Source organism: Schistocerca piceifrons, chromosome 1 (genome assembly GCF_021461385.2).
Source record: "Schistocerca piceifrons isolate TAMUIC-IGC-003096 chromosome 1, iqSchPice1.1, whole genome shotgun sequence".
In the NCBI taxonomy this organism is placed as follows: domain Eukaryota; kingdom Metazoa; phylum Arthropoda; class Insecta; order Orthoptera; family Acrididae; genus Schistocerca; species Schistocerca piceifrons.
Window position 1 is genome coordinate 757,556,215 of NC_060138.1, and position 15,028 is coordinate 757,571,242.

The following is a 15,028-nucleotide window of genomic DNA, read 5'->3' on the forward strand; positions in this document are numbered from 1 at the left end:
GTTTTTACTTCTTTGTTACTACCCCTGTTCGCAATAAATTTCACAGACAGCATCCACATATGCCGATGAATGTACCTAACTCATAATATCATTGTACAATACATAGTTCGTGAGATATGACGTTATAAATAGTGAGACGATAATAAAATGCTAGGTGCATGACGTTTAAATTTAGTACTTCGTTGTTACAAAGTCCATTCGATACACAATCAGCAGACAGTCTCCATGTTTGCCGCTGCATGTACCTACAAAATTATATTGCTGTACGACACATAATTCAGAAGATATTGCGTCATAAATGTTAAAAACGAGGCCAGATGCTGCATGGTATGGGCATGGACACACAGCTATAAATAAATGCCTGGAAAATGTTGGGTTTCTCGGTTAGTGTTTTTATAGATTGTATTTAACAACTTGATACAGGAAGATACAGTTCCGCACTGTCGCCTGATAAACAAAGTAAGAGCCTACGGAATGACAGACCAGCTGTATGGCTGCAATGAAGAGTTTTTAGCAAACAGAACACAGCATGTTGTTCTCAGTGAAGAGACGTCTACAGACGTCAAAGTAACCTTTGGCATGCCACAGGGGAGTGTTATGGGACCATTGCTTTTCACAATATACATAAATGACCTAGTAGATAGTGCCGGAAGTTCCATGCGGCTTTTCGCGGATGATGCTTTAGTATACAGAGAAGTTGCAGCATTAGAAAATTGCAGCGAAATGAAGATCTGCAGCGGATAGGCACTTGGTGCAGGGAGTGGCAACTGACCCTTAACATAGACAAATGTAATGTATTGCGAATACATAGAAATAAGGATCGTTTATTGTATGATACTGGTAGCAGTTACTTCTGTAAAATATCTGGGAGTATGCGTACGGAATGATTTGAAGGTGAATGATCATATAAAATTAATTGTGAGTAAGGCGGGTGCCAGGTTGAGATTCATTGGGAGAGTCCTTAGAAAATGTAGTCCATCAACAAAGGAGGTGGCTTACAAAACACTCGTTCGACCTATACTTGAGTATTGCTCATCAGTGTGGGATCCGTACCAGGTCGGGTTGACGAGATAGAGAAAATCCAAAGAAGAGCGGCGCTTTTCGTCACAGGGTTATTAGGTAAGCGTGATAGCGTTACGGAGATGTTTAGCAAACTCAAGTGGCAGACTCTGCAAGAGAGGCGCTCTGCATCGCTGTGTGGCTTGCTGTCCAGGTTTCGAGAGGGTGCGTTTCTGGATGAGGTATCGAATATATTGCTTACACCTACTTATACCTCCCGAGGAGATCATGAATGTAAAATTGGAGATATTCGAGCGCACATGGAGGCTTTCCGGCAGTCGTTCTTCCCGCGAACCATACGCGACTGGAACAGGAGTGGGAGGTAATGACAGTGGCACGTAAAGTGCCCTTCGCCACACACCGTTGGGTGGCTTGCGGCGTATAAATGTAGATGTAGATGGTGATCAAAATGCCTTCCCACAATGTACAGTTGACAAATGAGTGGAATACAATACGTGAAAACAAATTTTCAGAATGGAGAATCATTTTCAGGCTCTCTCGCGCACTTGACAATGACTCGACGAGTTCTTCACAACCTCGTACAGTAAACCTTTAAGTTATTCGAAAATCTCGAGATGATTCTTTCATTTCGGAACCTTTTATTCGCTTTACATCTTTGATTGTGGTATGAAATTTTCATTTTGCGCTAAAGCATTGTTGTATTTTGAATCTTTGCTAAAAGGGTTTGCGAAGAATATTTTCTTCATTTAACTCACCAAATCGGAGCTTGATTGCGTACTAGGAGCTAAATTTATCTGCTTAAAAGGGTCATGTCACAAATTCACTCACTGGCAGCCGACGCAAATTATGACAAATAAAAAAAGAGCTGTCGACGAGAAGACGCTGGTGAAACCAAACTAGAAACGGAGGGAGAGGGTGAAAGAGTGCGGAAAGGAAATGAGAGTAACAAATTTTTGAGCTGTAGAGATATCGAAGCCGTTATTGTACATATCCCCCATGTAAAATGCGGAAAACTCTTTATTCTGCACGTTAAAACGGCTTGCGAGCTATAGCGGTAAAAGACACGCTGGAAAGTCGAGATAATGCAACAAAAAAGCGGCGTGCCTGTGGGAACATGCCAGTAAGATATCGTTTTCCTTTCATATTGTCAGGTCTCCCCTTCGACCTATGTTACTGTGTTGATTTCATACAACCGATTGCCGCATACACAACACGTTACTGCGAAGACTTATGTCTGCATTAAATTGACACATGAGCTCCTGTTTCCAGTTCTGTGCCATATTGATTTCTCCTTAGTAAAAAGAGTGCGCTTTTAGGAGAGTGACTAATATTTTGTCCGCTTATCTTACCAAAACAAATACAAAATTCATGTCTATATGTCTGACAGTTTCAATGCATTTTTTAAAATTTATTTTATTTTGTTTACTTTTTTCCCAAACTATCTCTGAGTTTGATACCTGTCTCATAAATACCACTCAACTTCTGTTTGCTAATTTTGAGTATTTCAAAATGTATTAATGCGTGAGACGATTACATTTCCTCAGGGTCGGATTTCGTTTTGCCTTCGGAACAATGCGACAGATTAGCCTATTGAAATGTTGCAAGAGACAGTGCTTCGCCGACGTTTCTTGGATGCAAGTAAGGAGTGACCTGACGTGCCTAAGTTTAAATCTCAGATAAACTTATTTGAAACAGTACTCCTTGAATAAATGGAACAGCGTGGCAGAATGGTACGGCGGACTGCCGTAACGTGATGACATAGGTGTGCATATTCTGTTCTGTGCACCAAAATGTTCTCAAAATAAGATGATCCAATAAATGCGGATGCTACTAGGCATGCTATTGAGATGAAGACAGTAGGACGTCAGTGAACCTATAAAGCTGTCTGTTATTCATCTTATTACATCAAACATGAATTTCAGAACTAAAGCGCAATATTTTCAGAACAGAATTGTTTGCTACATTTGAGGTTGTTACAGAAGAAAAGTCAGTAGCTTTGACCACCTTTCGGCACCCACAGATTACATAACTACTTTCCGAGACACGTACTCACCAAGTAGATTCATGTTGTAGTCAAGAGACACTCCAACAGCAAAACAACATACAGCAGCACCGCCGTCAGATAGTTTTCCTTTGTAATAATTTAGAAACACTATAAACTACCCAAGAGGCGGACTCTATTTGTAATCAGACATATACGTATATTTCCAAATCGCTAATCCGAATATATTTTTCACTATTCAGTTTACTAATTCTTTTCATTCTTACTAACAGTGAGTCACCAGTTCGTAATGGAATACTTCACATAAATATGTTTTGTGAAGAAACTCAAGCACCGTTTAAATCTATACGCTTTTCAAACCATGGACACCTGCGAGACGTGACATCTTACCATAACTGACATCTCCATAAGAGCAATGAAAGGCAGATGAAAATTTGTCTTTTTTTTTTTTTTTGTTCTTGGTGGACGTTCAGTGCGTTAATAAGATCTTTACTTAGTATTTGTTCTCGTTTAAAATTTTCTGTGTGTATTATTATTGTTTCACATGTGTTCTTAACTGATCATGGACAAGGTCTCTTCACGTTTTAATAATGCTGGTCGAATCAATTCTAAATACTGGTTAAACAGCGAAGGAAGTAAAAGTGTTAAAAAATTAAACATGATGTACAGGATGCTTCGTTAAACATTCTGAGACAACGAACTTAAGGTCTAGAAAAATTAATTAAAATAACAGCTTTAACAGGCCTATTGACTTTGCTGTACCTAAGTGAAAGATTGAGCGTTTCATCTGCCGGATTTTTGGCCCTACCTAGGCCTTCTTTTCTGTGTAGTTCGTATTTCTTACATTTCATGATCCTCCGTCACTGATCATTTAATCATCTTTAAATGCTTTGGATCCATCTGTATTGTTTAGTTTCTCATTTTTCTCATTTTGGTCTAAAGGTATTTTGTTTTGTGGTTATATGCATGTGAGATATGTCAACCAGTTCTCCTAGACTTCCCGAACATTAATGGCAGTAAGTTTCGCTAAATAAGTGCAATTTCCGTAGGATCGTGGTTAGACAAAAAGACTAATTGTAATCGCTTTGGAAGAAGAACTGAATGCTAAGAGGCAGAATAGTGCATGTCACCACATTCGTTCCGAAGAGAGCGTTCATCACTTTCACTGCAAACACAACTTTACGTTACGTGTAACAGTGACTGTTATAAATATCACCTGAAATACACAAATAACTGTAAGAAGTTCGCTTTAGTTCATGAAAGTGAGGTATGTGATGTGGACACTATTTGTAAAAACAGGCAGTACCCAATGAACAGTGCCTACGAGTGTTTGTATAACCGTAAGTACAAAAGATCAATGTTTCGTTCATTTTTAAATAAAGACACTTGCATTTTACTCAAAAAAGTGGTCATGGTGTTGGACTGCCACGTTGGCGACTCGTGTTCAAATCTCACTTCTTTCACTATTCGTTGTATTTAATTTTTTGTCTCTGTCGTGGTATAATGTCCGTTTCCAATAGCGGGGTCTAAGGACTGGACCTCTAATGACAGTTGATTCTGCACAACTTCTCCATTAGCAGCCGAAAGGAAGTGGCTTTCGGATGGGAACCGCAAACGTTTGACGGCAAGGCGACGAGTCTACCGAATCCTCTTACGGAAAACACGTCTGGTGTGTCACAAACGGAATTAGTGACAGTATAATTATGTGATATATAGCACGAATATCTTACCGACGCTCCTAATTTGTGGGCTTGATAAGTGAGTGAGTTATGCCTTCTTCCCAGATTTAGGTGTTCGAATAATTGTGAACACGATCACTCCCAAAAAAAAAAAGATGAAAACATAGCAGTTTGTTACATAAGTTGCATCAAATGAACGTAACAGTTTCAAAGACACACAGTTTCTCGTTGCTCTGACAAAGCCTATGTTTTTAACGTTTCTGAAGTTACGTTCCGTATTTAATATCTTTGTTGTAACATACTCCACACCTGTTTATTTGTTGTTTTCATTTGGGTGATACATCTACGTGGCGTCTCGCCTGTTTTCACTGTTCATCACCTTTATTTGCCACAGTAAAGTATTCTTACCACATGACTCATATTCCACAAACCATTGTATAATATGACAACTGCAAAGACTAAAAGAGAACAAGCATTTCAATGACCGGATGGACGGTTCACAATGTTGTGAATAAAGGGAAATAAAATGAATGAGACGAGGGAGTTTTGAATAGAGTTCGTCCGCTGGACAGTGAAACACTGTGACCACATACCACCACGCCACTGCTCATCACATTCGCTCAATGTTGCAGTTCCTACCTTGAACCGTCACTGTTTCCCTGTAGCTTTTTTTTTTCAGAGTTCAGTACACTTTCTTTCTGTTTTTATGGTTGACCTGCGTTCAGTGTTTGACGGGCCTCCACTGGGCTATTTTATCTTTAAATCTGAGGGGGTGCGATGGGGAGTTGCCCTTGTTAGAAATGATCCTCCCTTATTCAGTTGCAAGCCTGTGACACACTCATACCTATCAAGAGCACCAAATTCCTATTGTGTGAATTCTACTATAGATGATTCTATATTTCTACCAGTTCAGAATATAAAATTGTGATTTACTTGGTAGATTGTATGTACTCAAATAACACACTAATCAGACTTTTAAACTGACTGTTATTTTTGAGAATGATGGCAGGAGCAAAGTGGATGTGTATTTTCTGTCTGGTTTGAATTTTACTTTTTTTTTTACCAGAGACATAAAGCTTGCATATTTTAAATGTTCAATGTATTTACCTGAAGCGAATGAGTCATTTATTATGTTTATTAAGGAAGCTTGTCTGTTCAGTACACTTTGTTTCAGCACATTATTGGTACTTCATCATAGCCTAATGGCTTTTTACTTTTCAGGTTTAGTGCGGTTTTTGTTAATACGTGATCTCTGTATAGTAGTAACCTCTCTGTCCTCAGTCCATGATTATTTACAGATGTTGTGTTCGTTGTTAGGACTTTTTTGTAATTTCTCTACAATAGTTAATAAAACAAGCTCGTTCACACAGTTTGCTGTGTGGATCATTTATTGCATTATCACCCTCCGTTAGCTGTACTTCATTATGCTTCTGTCTATCTTCCACTGTTCCCTGTTAAGTGATATCCCGAAACTGTGTTGCATTATAAATTATTTTATAATTGAATGATTTTTTCAGCTATCTTTGACTCTTTTTGTATCTGAGATAGGAACTTAAGGACTTTCGCTCATTAAGGCTCTTTTTCATGGAACTAAGGTATCTAAGGACTTGGAAGGACTTCTTCATACCGGCTGTTATTCGTATGGTTTAGTGAAGCACTGCCACTGACATTCAGGAAGTTTGTTTTTCTTTTTTTTTAAGGCTGCAGTTCAAATAATTTTGGAAACCTTGAATTTCTCTGCCCACTTCACCCCAACTTAAATTTTCTAGTTCTACTGAAAAATCTTGTATTTTGATTTCTTATCAATCTATTTAGTAGGAGTACACTTTAGGGACTATCTCCATACTGTTACTCTTTGTCAAAAATAGTATGCGAGTCTGAGATATTTTCCGGCAACATCACAGATTTCTCTGTCCATATTTGTTGACAAATGACCGATTACCGTGATTGTAATTTTCCGTGTTGCTCTGCTGACCAAAAGCAACATGCCAAAAGATATTTGTGGCGGCGCTACTACTACCATTTGTGGTATTTGTGTTTATATTGATGTCTCCAGACCAAATTATGTCAACTTTTGTAGTTTAGACTGGAAGTAAAACATCTGTTAATTTACTGAAAAAGTATCCGCACTACATTTGGTTAAATGATAGAAAAATCATGAACTTCTTGTTGATGTCAAGCTGTGTTAATGTAATAGTTGATGTGTCAAGGTGATGTCTTACCTTTCTGCATAAGATCATGTACTCATTTAAACTTCATTTCTGAAATAGATGCATGATCCTCCACCATTGAAATACTTCATAAATAAGAAGTTGTCCTTTCATACAATGGAAATAAAGCGTGTTCATTCTGTGCTCAGTGAGGTAAGGTAGTGTGATGTTCAAAAACTGGAGCTCAGTTTCAAGTTGATGTATTTCATTTTTTATTGAGGGCATGTTTCGAAGAGGAGTTGTATTTCCAGTGGTTTATTTTTCATTGTGACATGTAGTAAGAATTTCATCTGGCGCGCCAGATTCTAGTGAAACTTTATTACAAAACTTTTTTAAGCTATCAGAGATATTACGTAGACAGGGGACTCTGACATCTGGATTTATTCAGAAAAGGATCCTACAGATAGTTCACCACGTGTGACCCAAGACCTGCTCCCTTACTTTCATGAAGTACTAATCTTCTCTTCCCAGGCCTGTTTAAGTGTAGCACAATCTAGTGAAAGCCCACCTATCGTTAGTCCTGGGTGGTACAATCCCTCAGCTTCCTAAACCATAGTGAACTGTGGTATACATTTCTTGTTCCTAATCCTACCTGTGACATATCTCTCCTTAACACAAACTGTACTCTCTGTGTCCCTACCTTCCCACTAAGTACAAATCTTTCCCTGTTTCCTTCAACTGTGCCTCAATTTTCCTTTCCTGCTCCCAATCAAAAAATTCCTGCAATATGCTCTGCCGTTCCAAGTGAGAACTTCTTCTGTTTCTCCAAAGTGCTGCTCACTAAATCCCCTTCTCATTGCCCCTTCCTCCGATCCCCAGTGGAACATTTTACCACGAAGTACTTGACAACAACGATACAACGATGTCAAAAGGCACGTTGAAGCTCGTCTCTTCTTCATTAGAGTTGGCAGACTCTAAACTTCGTATTTCAGAATATTTAGGGGATCATTCCCTATGTGTTGTTTACTGAAGTATCCTGTTATTTCCATAATATGGAAGTGTGCAGCCCCTGGAGGTACACAGGAGGAGGAATTTGATGTCCACCCTTGAGTTTGTTGATGACAAGTGGAGACAGTGACAGGTGTTTTTCATCTTGTGGTGCAGGATGAACGTGGCGGTGCTGCTGGTGCTGTCGCTGACGCCGGAGCTGGAGGGCGCGCTGGGACAGCGGGCACCCTGCTACGAGTGCGAGGTCTACAAGGACCAGCACCCCCAGTCCAGGCCCTACCAGGAGGTTAGTACACTACTCTCGCTCACTACAGGCCAGCCCTAACGGGAAGTCACTGTGCCTTACTTTGTTATGAAATTTGGTTCTGATTTGAACAAAAATGCGGTACATCTAATCTGTTACATGTAGAAGAGGATATTGGATGTGTGTATCTGTTATCTCCTCCTGAGCCCCTTGATCGATTTCAGCCAAATGTGACACAGCAACAGTAGGTCTCACGAGTATCAGCACTATAAGTTTTATAGCCTTCCACCCCCAATTGGAGGATATATGGACAAAAAAAGGTGCCCTCCATGACAGTCATAGTGTGTGAGAACAGCATCAGCAAGTCGAATGAACCTCGTCTGCAGTCCAGCGTATATATATTAGATACAGTTAAACAGTTTTTCAGGTCCCAAGATGTAGGCTGTCCTGCATGACAAGTAAGTTGTGTTGGAGTAGATTTGGCCGGCTTTATCAACCAGCTTTAAATCGCTGCATTTACGTCAGAGGTACATAAATAAACTGAATTTCAGCGTCTACTCATGTCGACAAGGCGTGGATGGGAACAGACCAAAGCTCTCCAGTGAATTTTAGCAGGAGAACTTTTGTGAAGTTTGGAAGGTGGGACAAGAGATACCTATGAAAGTAGAGCTGTGAAGACGGCTCGTGAGTCGTGCTTGGGTAACTGACTTGGGTAGAACACTTACCCGCGAAAGGTGAAGCTCACGAGTTCGAGTTGCGGTCCCACAGACAGTTTTGACTTGCCAGAAAGTTACGTATGAGCACACACACTCCGCTGCAGAGCGAAAATTTCCTTCTGGGAACACTCCCAGGCTGTGGCTAAGCCATGTCTGCACAGTATCCTTTCTTCCATGAATACTAGTTCTGCAAGTTTCGCAAGAGAGTTTATGTGAAGTTTTTGAAGGCAGGAGACGAGCTACTGGCCGAAGTAAAACTGTGAAGACGGCTCGTGAGTCGTGCTTGACGCTGGTGCGGTGGCTTAGCTTGTTCCGTCAGAGGTATAGCGACCCTCTGTAACAAAAAAAACTGAAGGAATGGATGAACGATGAACTTGAACAAGCGTCGTGGGACGTCCGTCACGAACAAATACAACGACCAATAACGAAGGTTCAGGTAGAAAGAAGAAGCGATGAAGAGATGGACGAGGAGGAGGAGGAAATGAACTGAGAGGGGAGGAGTGAGAGAGGCAGAAGACAGGTAGACAATGTAGAGGGATGGTGGGGGACTGGGGGACAGAGGTAGATATAAGTGGGAGGATGTGATGGAGAGGGAAAGGAGGGAGATGTGTTCAATATCTGTATCGAAGCCACTGGGAAGAAGCTAGTAGAAAATAAAATACACGGCATGCCACAAAAGTGAACCACTCAGAAAGGCCAGAGAAACGAAATATACCTTCATTGTGTGAGAGAGCATATGATGTTCTTTCAATGATTATACAATCTAGAAAAAATTGCAACAAATTAAGCAGTATGCCCCACTTAATAGTATGACTTTGCAGCGCCTCTGGGCTGATGCCTGTACTGATTCATTTCGGAAAGGTGTAATAAAGTTGTATCCCCAACCGAGGCAAGCTGGCCCACAACCGTTGTCACTGGTCGTTGATACTCAGAATAGAGGCACCGGGCTACAGTTGACATCTGAGCTGTTCCAACACATTTTCTATTGGGAACATATCTCTGATCTCGCTATCCTTGGAAATACCTTATCATCATGCAAGCAGTTATAGAGATATTTACCATGTGCAAACGAGCATTGTCTGGTTCAAAAATTGCACCATGACAGTATCTCATGAGAGTTAACACATGGCACCGCTGTGTCATCAGAGATCCCTCAGCACTAGTAGTCATGATCTGAAATCACATCCGATGGCTCCTCATGCCATGGTTCCAGGAGTAACATTGCTACGACTTTCCAAAACACTGGAAGAACAGTACTGTCCCCAGGTCTCCGCCATACTTGCTGATGAAGGTTATCTAGTATTTATTTCTGAGGACAATGCAACTCCGTTCTTCAGCACTCCATGTTTTCTGGTCATGGCACCACTCCGTAAGAGACCGTTTGTGTGATGGTGTTATAGAGGAGCTGAGCGGATGACGCCTCTGCACGATGTCAGGAATCGTCTGGAAGCGCTCGTGGCACTAAAGAAACGTGATTATTCAGTGAATCGTTTATTGTGACAACTTTACACAGGGAGGTGCACCGTTGGCCGTAGTTGCCTCCTGCCCTGGTCACGGACCGACTCTCAGTGTCGGACGGTGCACCAGTCCTTGCGCCTGCGTCCTAGCGAGACGTCGTTCCTCTTACGTCGATACGGATGTTTAGCCAGCTTGGTACAGCACAGATGGCTGTTACCGGCTAAGGGAGTGTACTCGATCCCACTCCGTGCCTCTTGTTCTCTGGACCACCCCATCCGCAGTGGGCTGTAGATGGCAGGCGTTGAACCCACTACTGTCGGACTGGTACTCCCCGCACCCGGATGCGCTTATGCGTACCGGACGGTGGTGCGCCAAGAACCCTGGTTGTCTTCTTCGGTCTAACACTCAGAGAGTACAGCACCTGGTAGCGCACTGCTGCTGGTAGTTCTTCAGCTCACCCTTCAGTAGTGGTTGATGTGACACAGCATGGATCTCGTCAGTGGAGTTCAGCTCTGTGGCACTCCACAACTGGCTGGTACTGCGCTGGTTGATTTGAGACAAGAGTTACTAAAATAACAAGTTCATGGGACGAAATGTCGTCAACACGGATTCCATCGTTCCCATTGACCTGCACCGTTCTCCCCCGCTTGGAGCTGGGGCTCCGCTAATTAAGGAGCTTTCCATGGTTCTCTGACATCCGGTTTTCTAGCGATGACCGCATGTGGCCTCGTTATTCTGCTACCTTTGCTTTAATTCTCTCTTAGCAGCTTGTGAAATTGGTCTATGAGTGTTTTCCCAGGCATGTCTATTGCTTCTTGCGGCACCCCGCGGCGCGATCGACCGTGCGTGTTACTTTGCTTAGCCGTTGTCCATTTATGTTTTCCCGCTGCGTGTGCTCTCTCTCACTCATCTACTGCAGAGTTGCAGACTGTGCTGCCCGTCTGTCTTGCATCACCATACTTCCTGGTCCGCCGATAATCGAGGTGTAACCTGCCTGTCTTGCGTGAAGGTGGCTGAACTCTGTTAAACATTTTATAACTCGGAATCCGTACTACTCTGTGACGTAACAGTGTTATCGGCAGCCTACGCATGAGACGATAGTTCCCTTAGTGTGACTGCTTCTAGTCTCTCACCGAGGGATGATGGTTATTCAATTATTTGTTTTAGAATGACAGGTGCAGAAGTGAAGGGGTTACAATATTCTTGGCTCACAATAAGGCGGTGCCTCCTTCTGTTTGTCAAGACGTGGTCGACCAGAACCTTGGAAATTACATAAGATTGCTCCACAAATCTGAATTTAGCACAATTCGACTAGCTGACGAAATGCAAGCCCTCATGAAGATCCCTTTCAGACAGGGTCGGGTGCTGATAACGCTGTCTCACACAAGTAATCAGCACCTCCGTGTCTCTCAGAGTAATTATTGAAAAGCTACCAGACGGGGTAACAACATTGCACATGAACACCACTGAGGCACTCTGGTCGTTGACCTACCTATGAAACTGAATAGCAAAACTACTCAGTTACATATCCACCGATGTTGTACATGTGTACGAAGTTACATCGACGTCCGACCATTTCTTCTAGGTGCTTCACATTTTCATCAGGCAGTGCATAATCTCGTTTGTAAAGAGTGAGCAGTAGTATTAACATGTACAGGGTGGTCAGAAACGGTCTAGAGCTTGTGGGCGAGGGAGGGTGTACTGAGAAGTAATTGTTAAGAAAAAAACCTATACTTCACGCCATATAGCAATGAAGTTGGCCAATCAGGTTAATGCAAGCTAAAATTCAATCACTTGAACGCAGTAATTCTGAGACATCTATGTGAGAGTTATCACATGTTGAAATGTTTTACCAGTTAAATGCGCTACGTTTATTCGGTTTGAGGAAACCAAAGGAGGAACGCGTCTGGCGACACCTTCTGTGGCACGACGAGTGACTGGCTAACTTCAACACTAGGTATCTCGGAAACGCCGCAGATTATCGAATTTTTTTCTGGATAATTATTATCAGCACAGCCTCCTGTGCAGCACCCTTGAAAGAGTTTGACTGTTTCTGATCACTCTGTATAATGTTTTCATTTAGAATTAAAATTTTCCATTTTACACAGAAATATCAGTGTGTTTAGAATACTCATGTATCAATTGATTGGTAAATAAAAATATGAAGATTTTATTTTTATAGCATTTACATTTTATAATAGATACAGATTTGAAATGAAAGTAATAAGAGTAACTGCCAGCGAGAATCGAGCAAGTCACTTTACTGTTACAAGAAATACATGCTACGCACTCAGCAACCGGCGGCTCTGTTAAATTGTCCGGAATATTTTTCGATTAATAGCACTTGAAAAATCTTCAAATATTCAAACATGATTAACTCAAATTTTCCTGCGAAATGCTATAGCAAATCGAAGTCCAACATGGCCTTCAAATGCTATAAACATGAAGAAAAATGAACAGAACTGGTGAGTGAGGTCCCCTTGTGAGTGCAGGCGTATTACTTCAGTTATGTTAATGTGGGTTTGTTTGATGTCAGGCTAGCCTTTGTATTCTTTTTGAATATTTTCGTGTGCAAAATTTAACGGTCAGATAATGAACAGCTGAAAAACGCACCTGTCGGAGCACAAAGACAGTGAATATGCTCCTGTGTAAAAGATTGTGACAGAATTTTGGGGAACAAGCCGCCTTAATCCGCATACCACCATCGTTGACATAAATTTTGGGACGCGAGAATATTCTGCACTCTTTTTACACAGAACATTCTAAAACCCTTTACTTAGTCTCTGTAGCGAACGAAGCCTCTTCGTTACTAGTGTCTCCTTCAGTGTCACTTTTACTATCTCCCTGACCCACTGACTTTGTTTTCGTCCCATTCCTTTTCTCTCACACTGCGAGTCTCTTTCCTTCTGTCTTAGAGTCTGCCATCTTTCTCTTCAGCTTGTCTCCCCTCCAAACGTGTCCTTGGGGACGGTTTGCTAGGGCTTTTCACTTCGAGACCAGGAAACTTTATAGTGCAGCTAAAGAGGATGCGAGAAAGGGGACAAATTTTGTCATGTGTAAGTTCGCCGTTGTGAAGGCGAGGTTCCAAGCGCTGCCCCCCCCCCCCCCCTCCCCCTCTACCGCTCCGCCAAGCCCATCTATGGTCTCGACTTACTTCTTTTTTATTTTACCTGTCTTCCTCCTTTTTTCTCCAACTGCTCCTACCTCCACTCATTTCTGTCTCTCTTTTAATGCCACTATCTCTCACCGACAATCACTGTGTGCTCCCTTTTTATCTCCTACTGATATTGTCTTCATCCAACTCTCTTTCTCTTCCACTGATACTTCCATTCTGCCACCTCCTCCGCTGCTGGTAAGCCTTTCGGGATATAAAGTCGTGGTCCACGAAGCTCTTCTGTTCCTAACGCTTTGTCCAAAATTGCGTTTGATATCTTCAGAGCAGTAAGGCCTCTAAAGATACCCAGCGCAATTCTGGACTGAATGTCAGGAGCGGAAGAGTATAGTGAATCATGACCTAATACCCCGAAAGCTTTACCAGCAGCAATGTCATTCGGTTGTAAAAGCCTTCATTTTGTCATTAAAAGGTTCTAGGGGGAGAATTCCTCAAAATCAGTCACATGTCTGGAATTTTCACCTGAGAAGAATCCATATTTAATTCCTATTTTAACTTTATTGTTGCATTGTAGAGACTCGACTCCCACACCTAATTTTTTAAAGCTGTAGAGGATTTTCTAGACGGTCTGTGTTCATTGGATTAATAATTATACAGAATTACAGTACGAGACATGGATTCTGTTGACCGTAAGTTACTGCATCTGCATTTATTTCTTGCTAGGAATGTGCATATGGCTTTAGGAAACAAAATACATTACCTTAAATTTAGATCTATGAAAGCTGTGACAGAAATGACTACTTATAGACATAAGAAGAAGTTCGAAAAGGTACAAACCTAATAGAAAGCAGAAATAATACAGTGATGTGCGATAGTGTTGTTAACAAGTCAGGGAGAGTTTTATCGCAAGACGAGATGTCTGTCCTTACAGAATGAGGGAACTGCGCTAGCGTATCTATGAAAGTACCATATGAGGATATTATAGTGAATGTAGAGGCAGGTATACGTACTCTCCCCAAACGAACGGCTAACGCTACCCGGACTGAAACCACCAGAGAAATGCGCAGCCGTAAATCTTTGGAAAGTAAATTAACGAAAGGTGAGAGAAAGGCTGCTAGAGATTTAAATAAAGATGAAGAAATATTCTTCCTGATGATAATGGGAATGCTTCTGTTCTTATGGATAAAGACGATTATCGAAGCAAAATTTTGAATCAAAAAAGTACAACGAGCTTAAGAACGATCCTACAACTGGCATATTTAGGAAACTAAATGATCTGATAAAATCATCTAGTTCTGTTCCAAAAGAAGAAATAGAGCATTATTGAAGACTGAAGCTTTGTATCCTAGACTTCATAGCCTACTGATACCCGTTGTGAGTACTATCATTTCCCCCACGAATGGAAAGCAAGATATCTGGCGACTCAATTGTCCTTGTAGACAGCATCTTTCAGCTTTCTCCACAGAAAAAGTCTACAGGCGTCAAATCCGGGAAACGAGCCGCCCGAGGTACAGGTCCTCTGAGCCCAATCCAACGATTTGGAAACAATTCGTGAAGACAAGTTGTAGTACTTGGTGCATTATAGGCTGGACAGCTGTCATGTTGGTACCACAGGTTCCTCCTAGTCGGCATAGAATCA

General features: G+C 41.6%; 1 protein-coding gene across 1 annotated transcript in view; it reads left to right on the forward strand.

Annotated features, from left to right (window-relative positions):
- LOC124774897 (CCN family member 4) overlaps positions 1-15,028 on the forward strand; it is a 410,531-nt gene that overhangs the window by 230,463 nt on the left and 165,040 nt on the right. Inside the window, exon 2 of the mRNA XM_047249560.1 lies at positions 8,016-8,145. Coding sequence (XP_047105516.1) covers positions 8,017-8,145 — 129 coding nt within the window. The 5' untranslated portion in view covers position 8,016. The remainder of the gene's footprint in view (positions 1-8,015; positions 8,146-15,028) is intronic.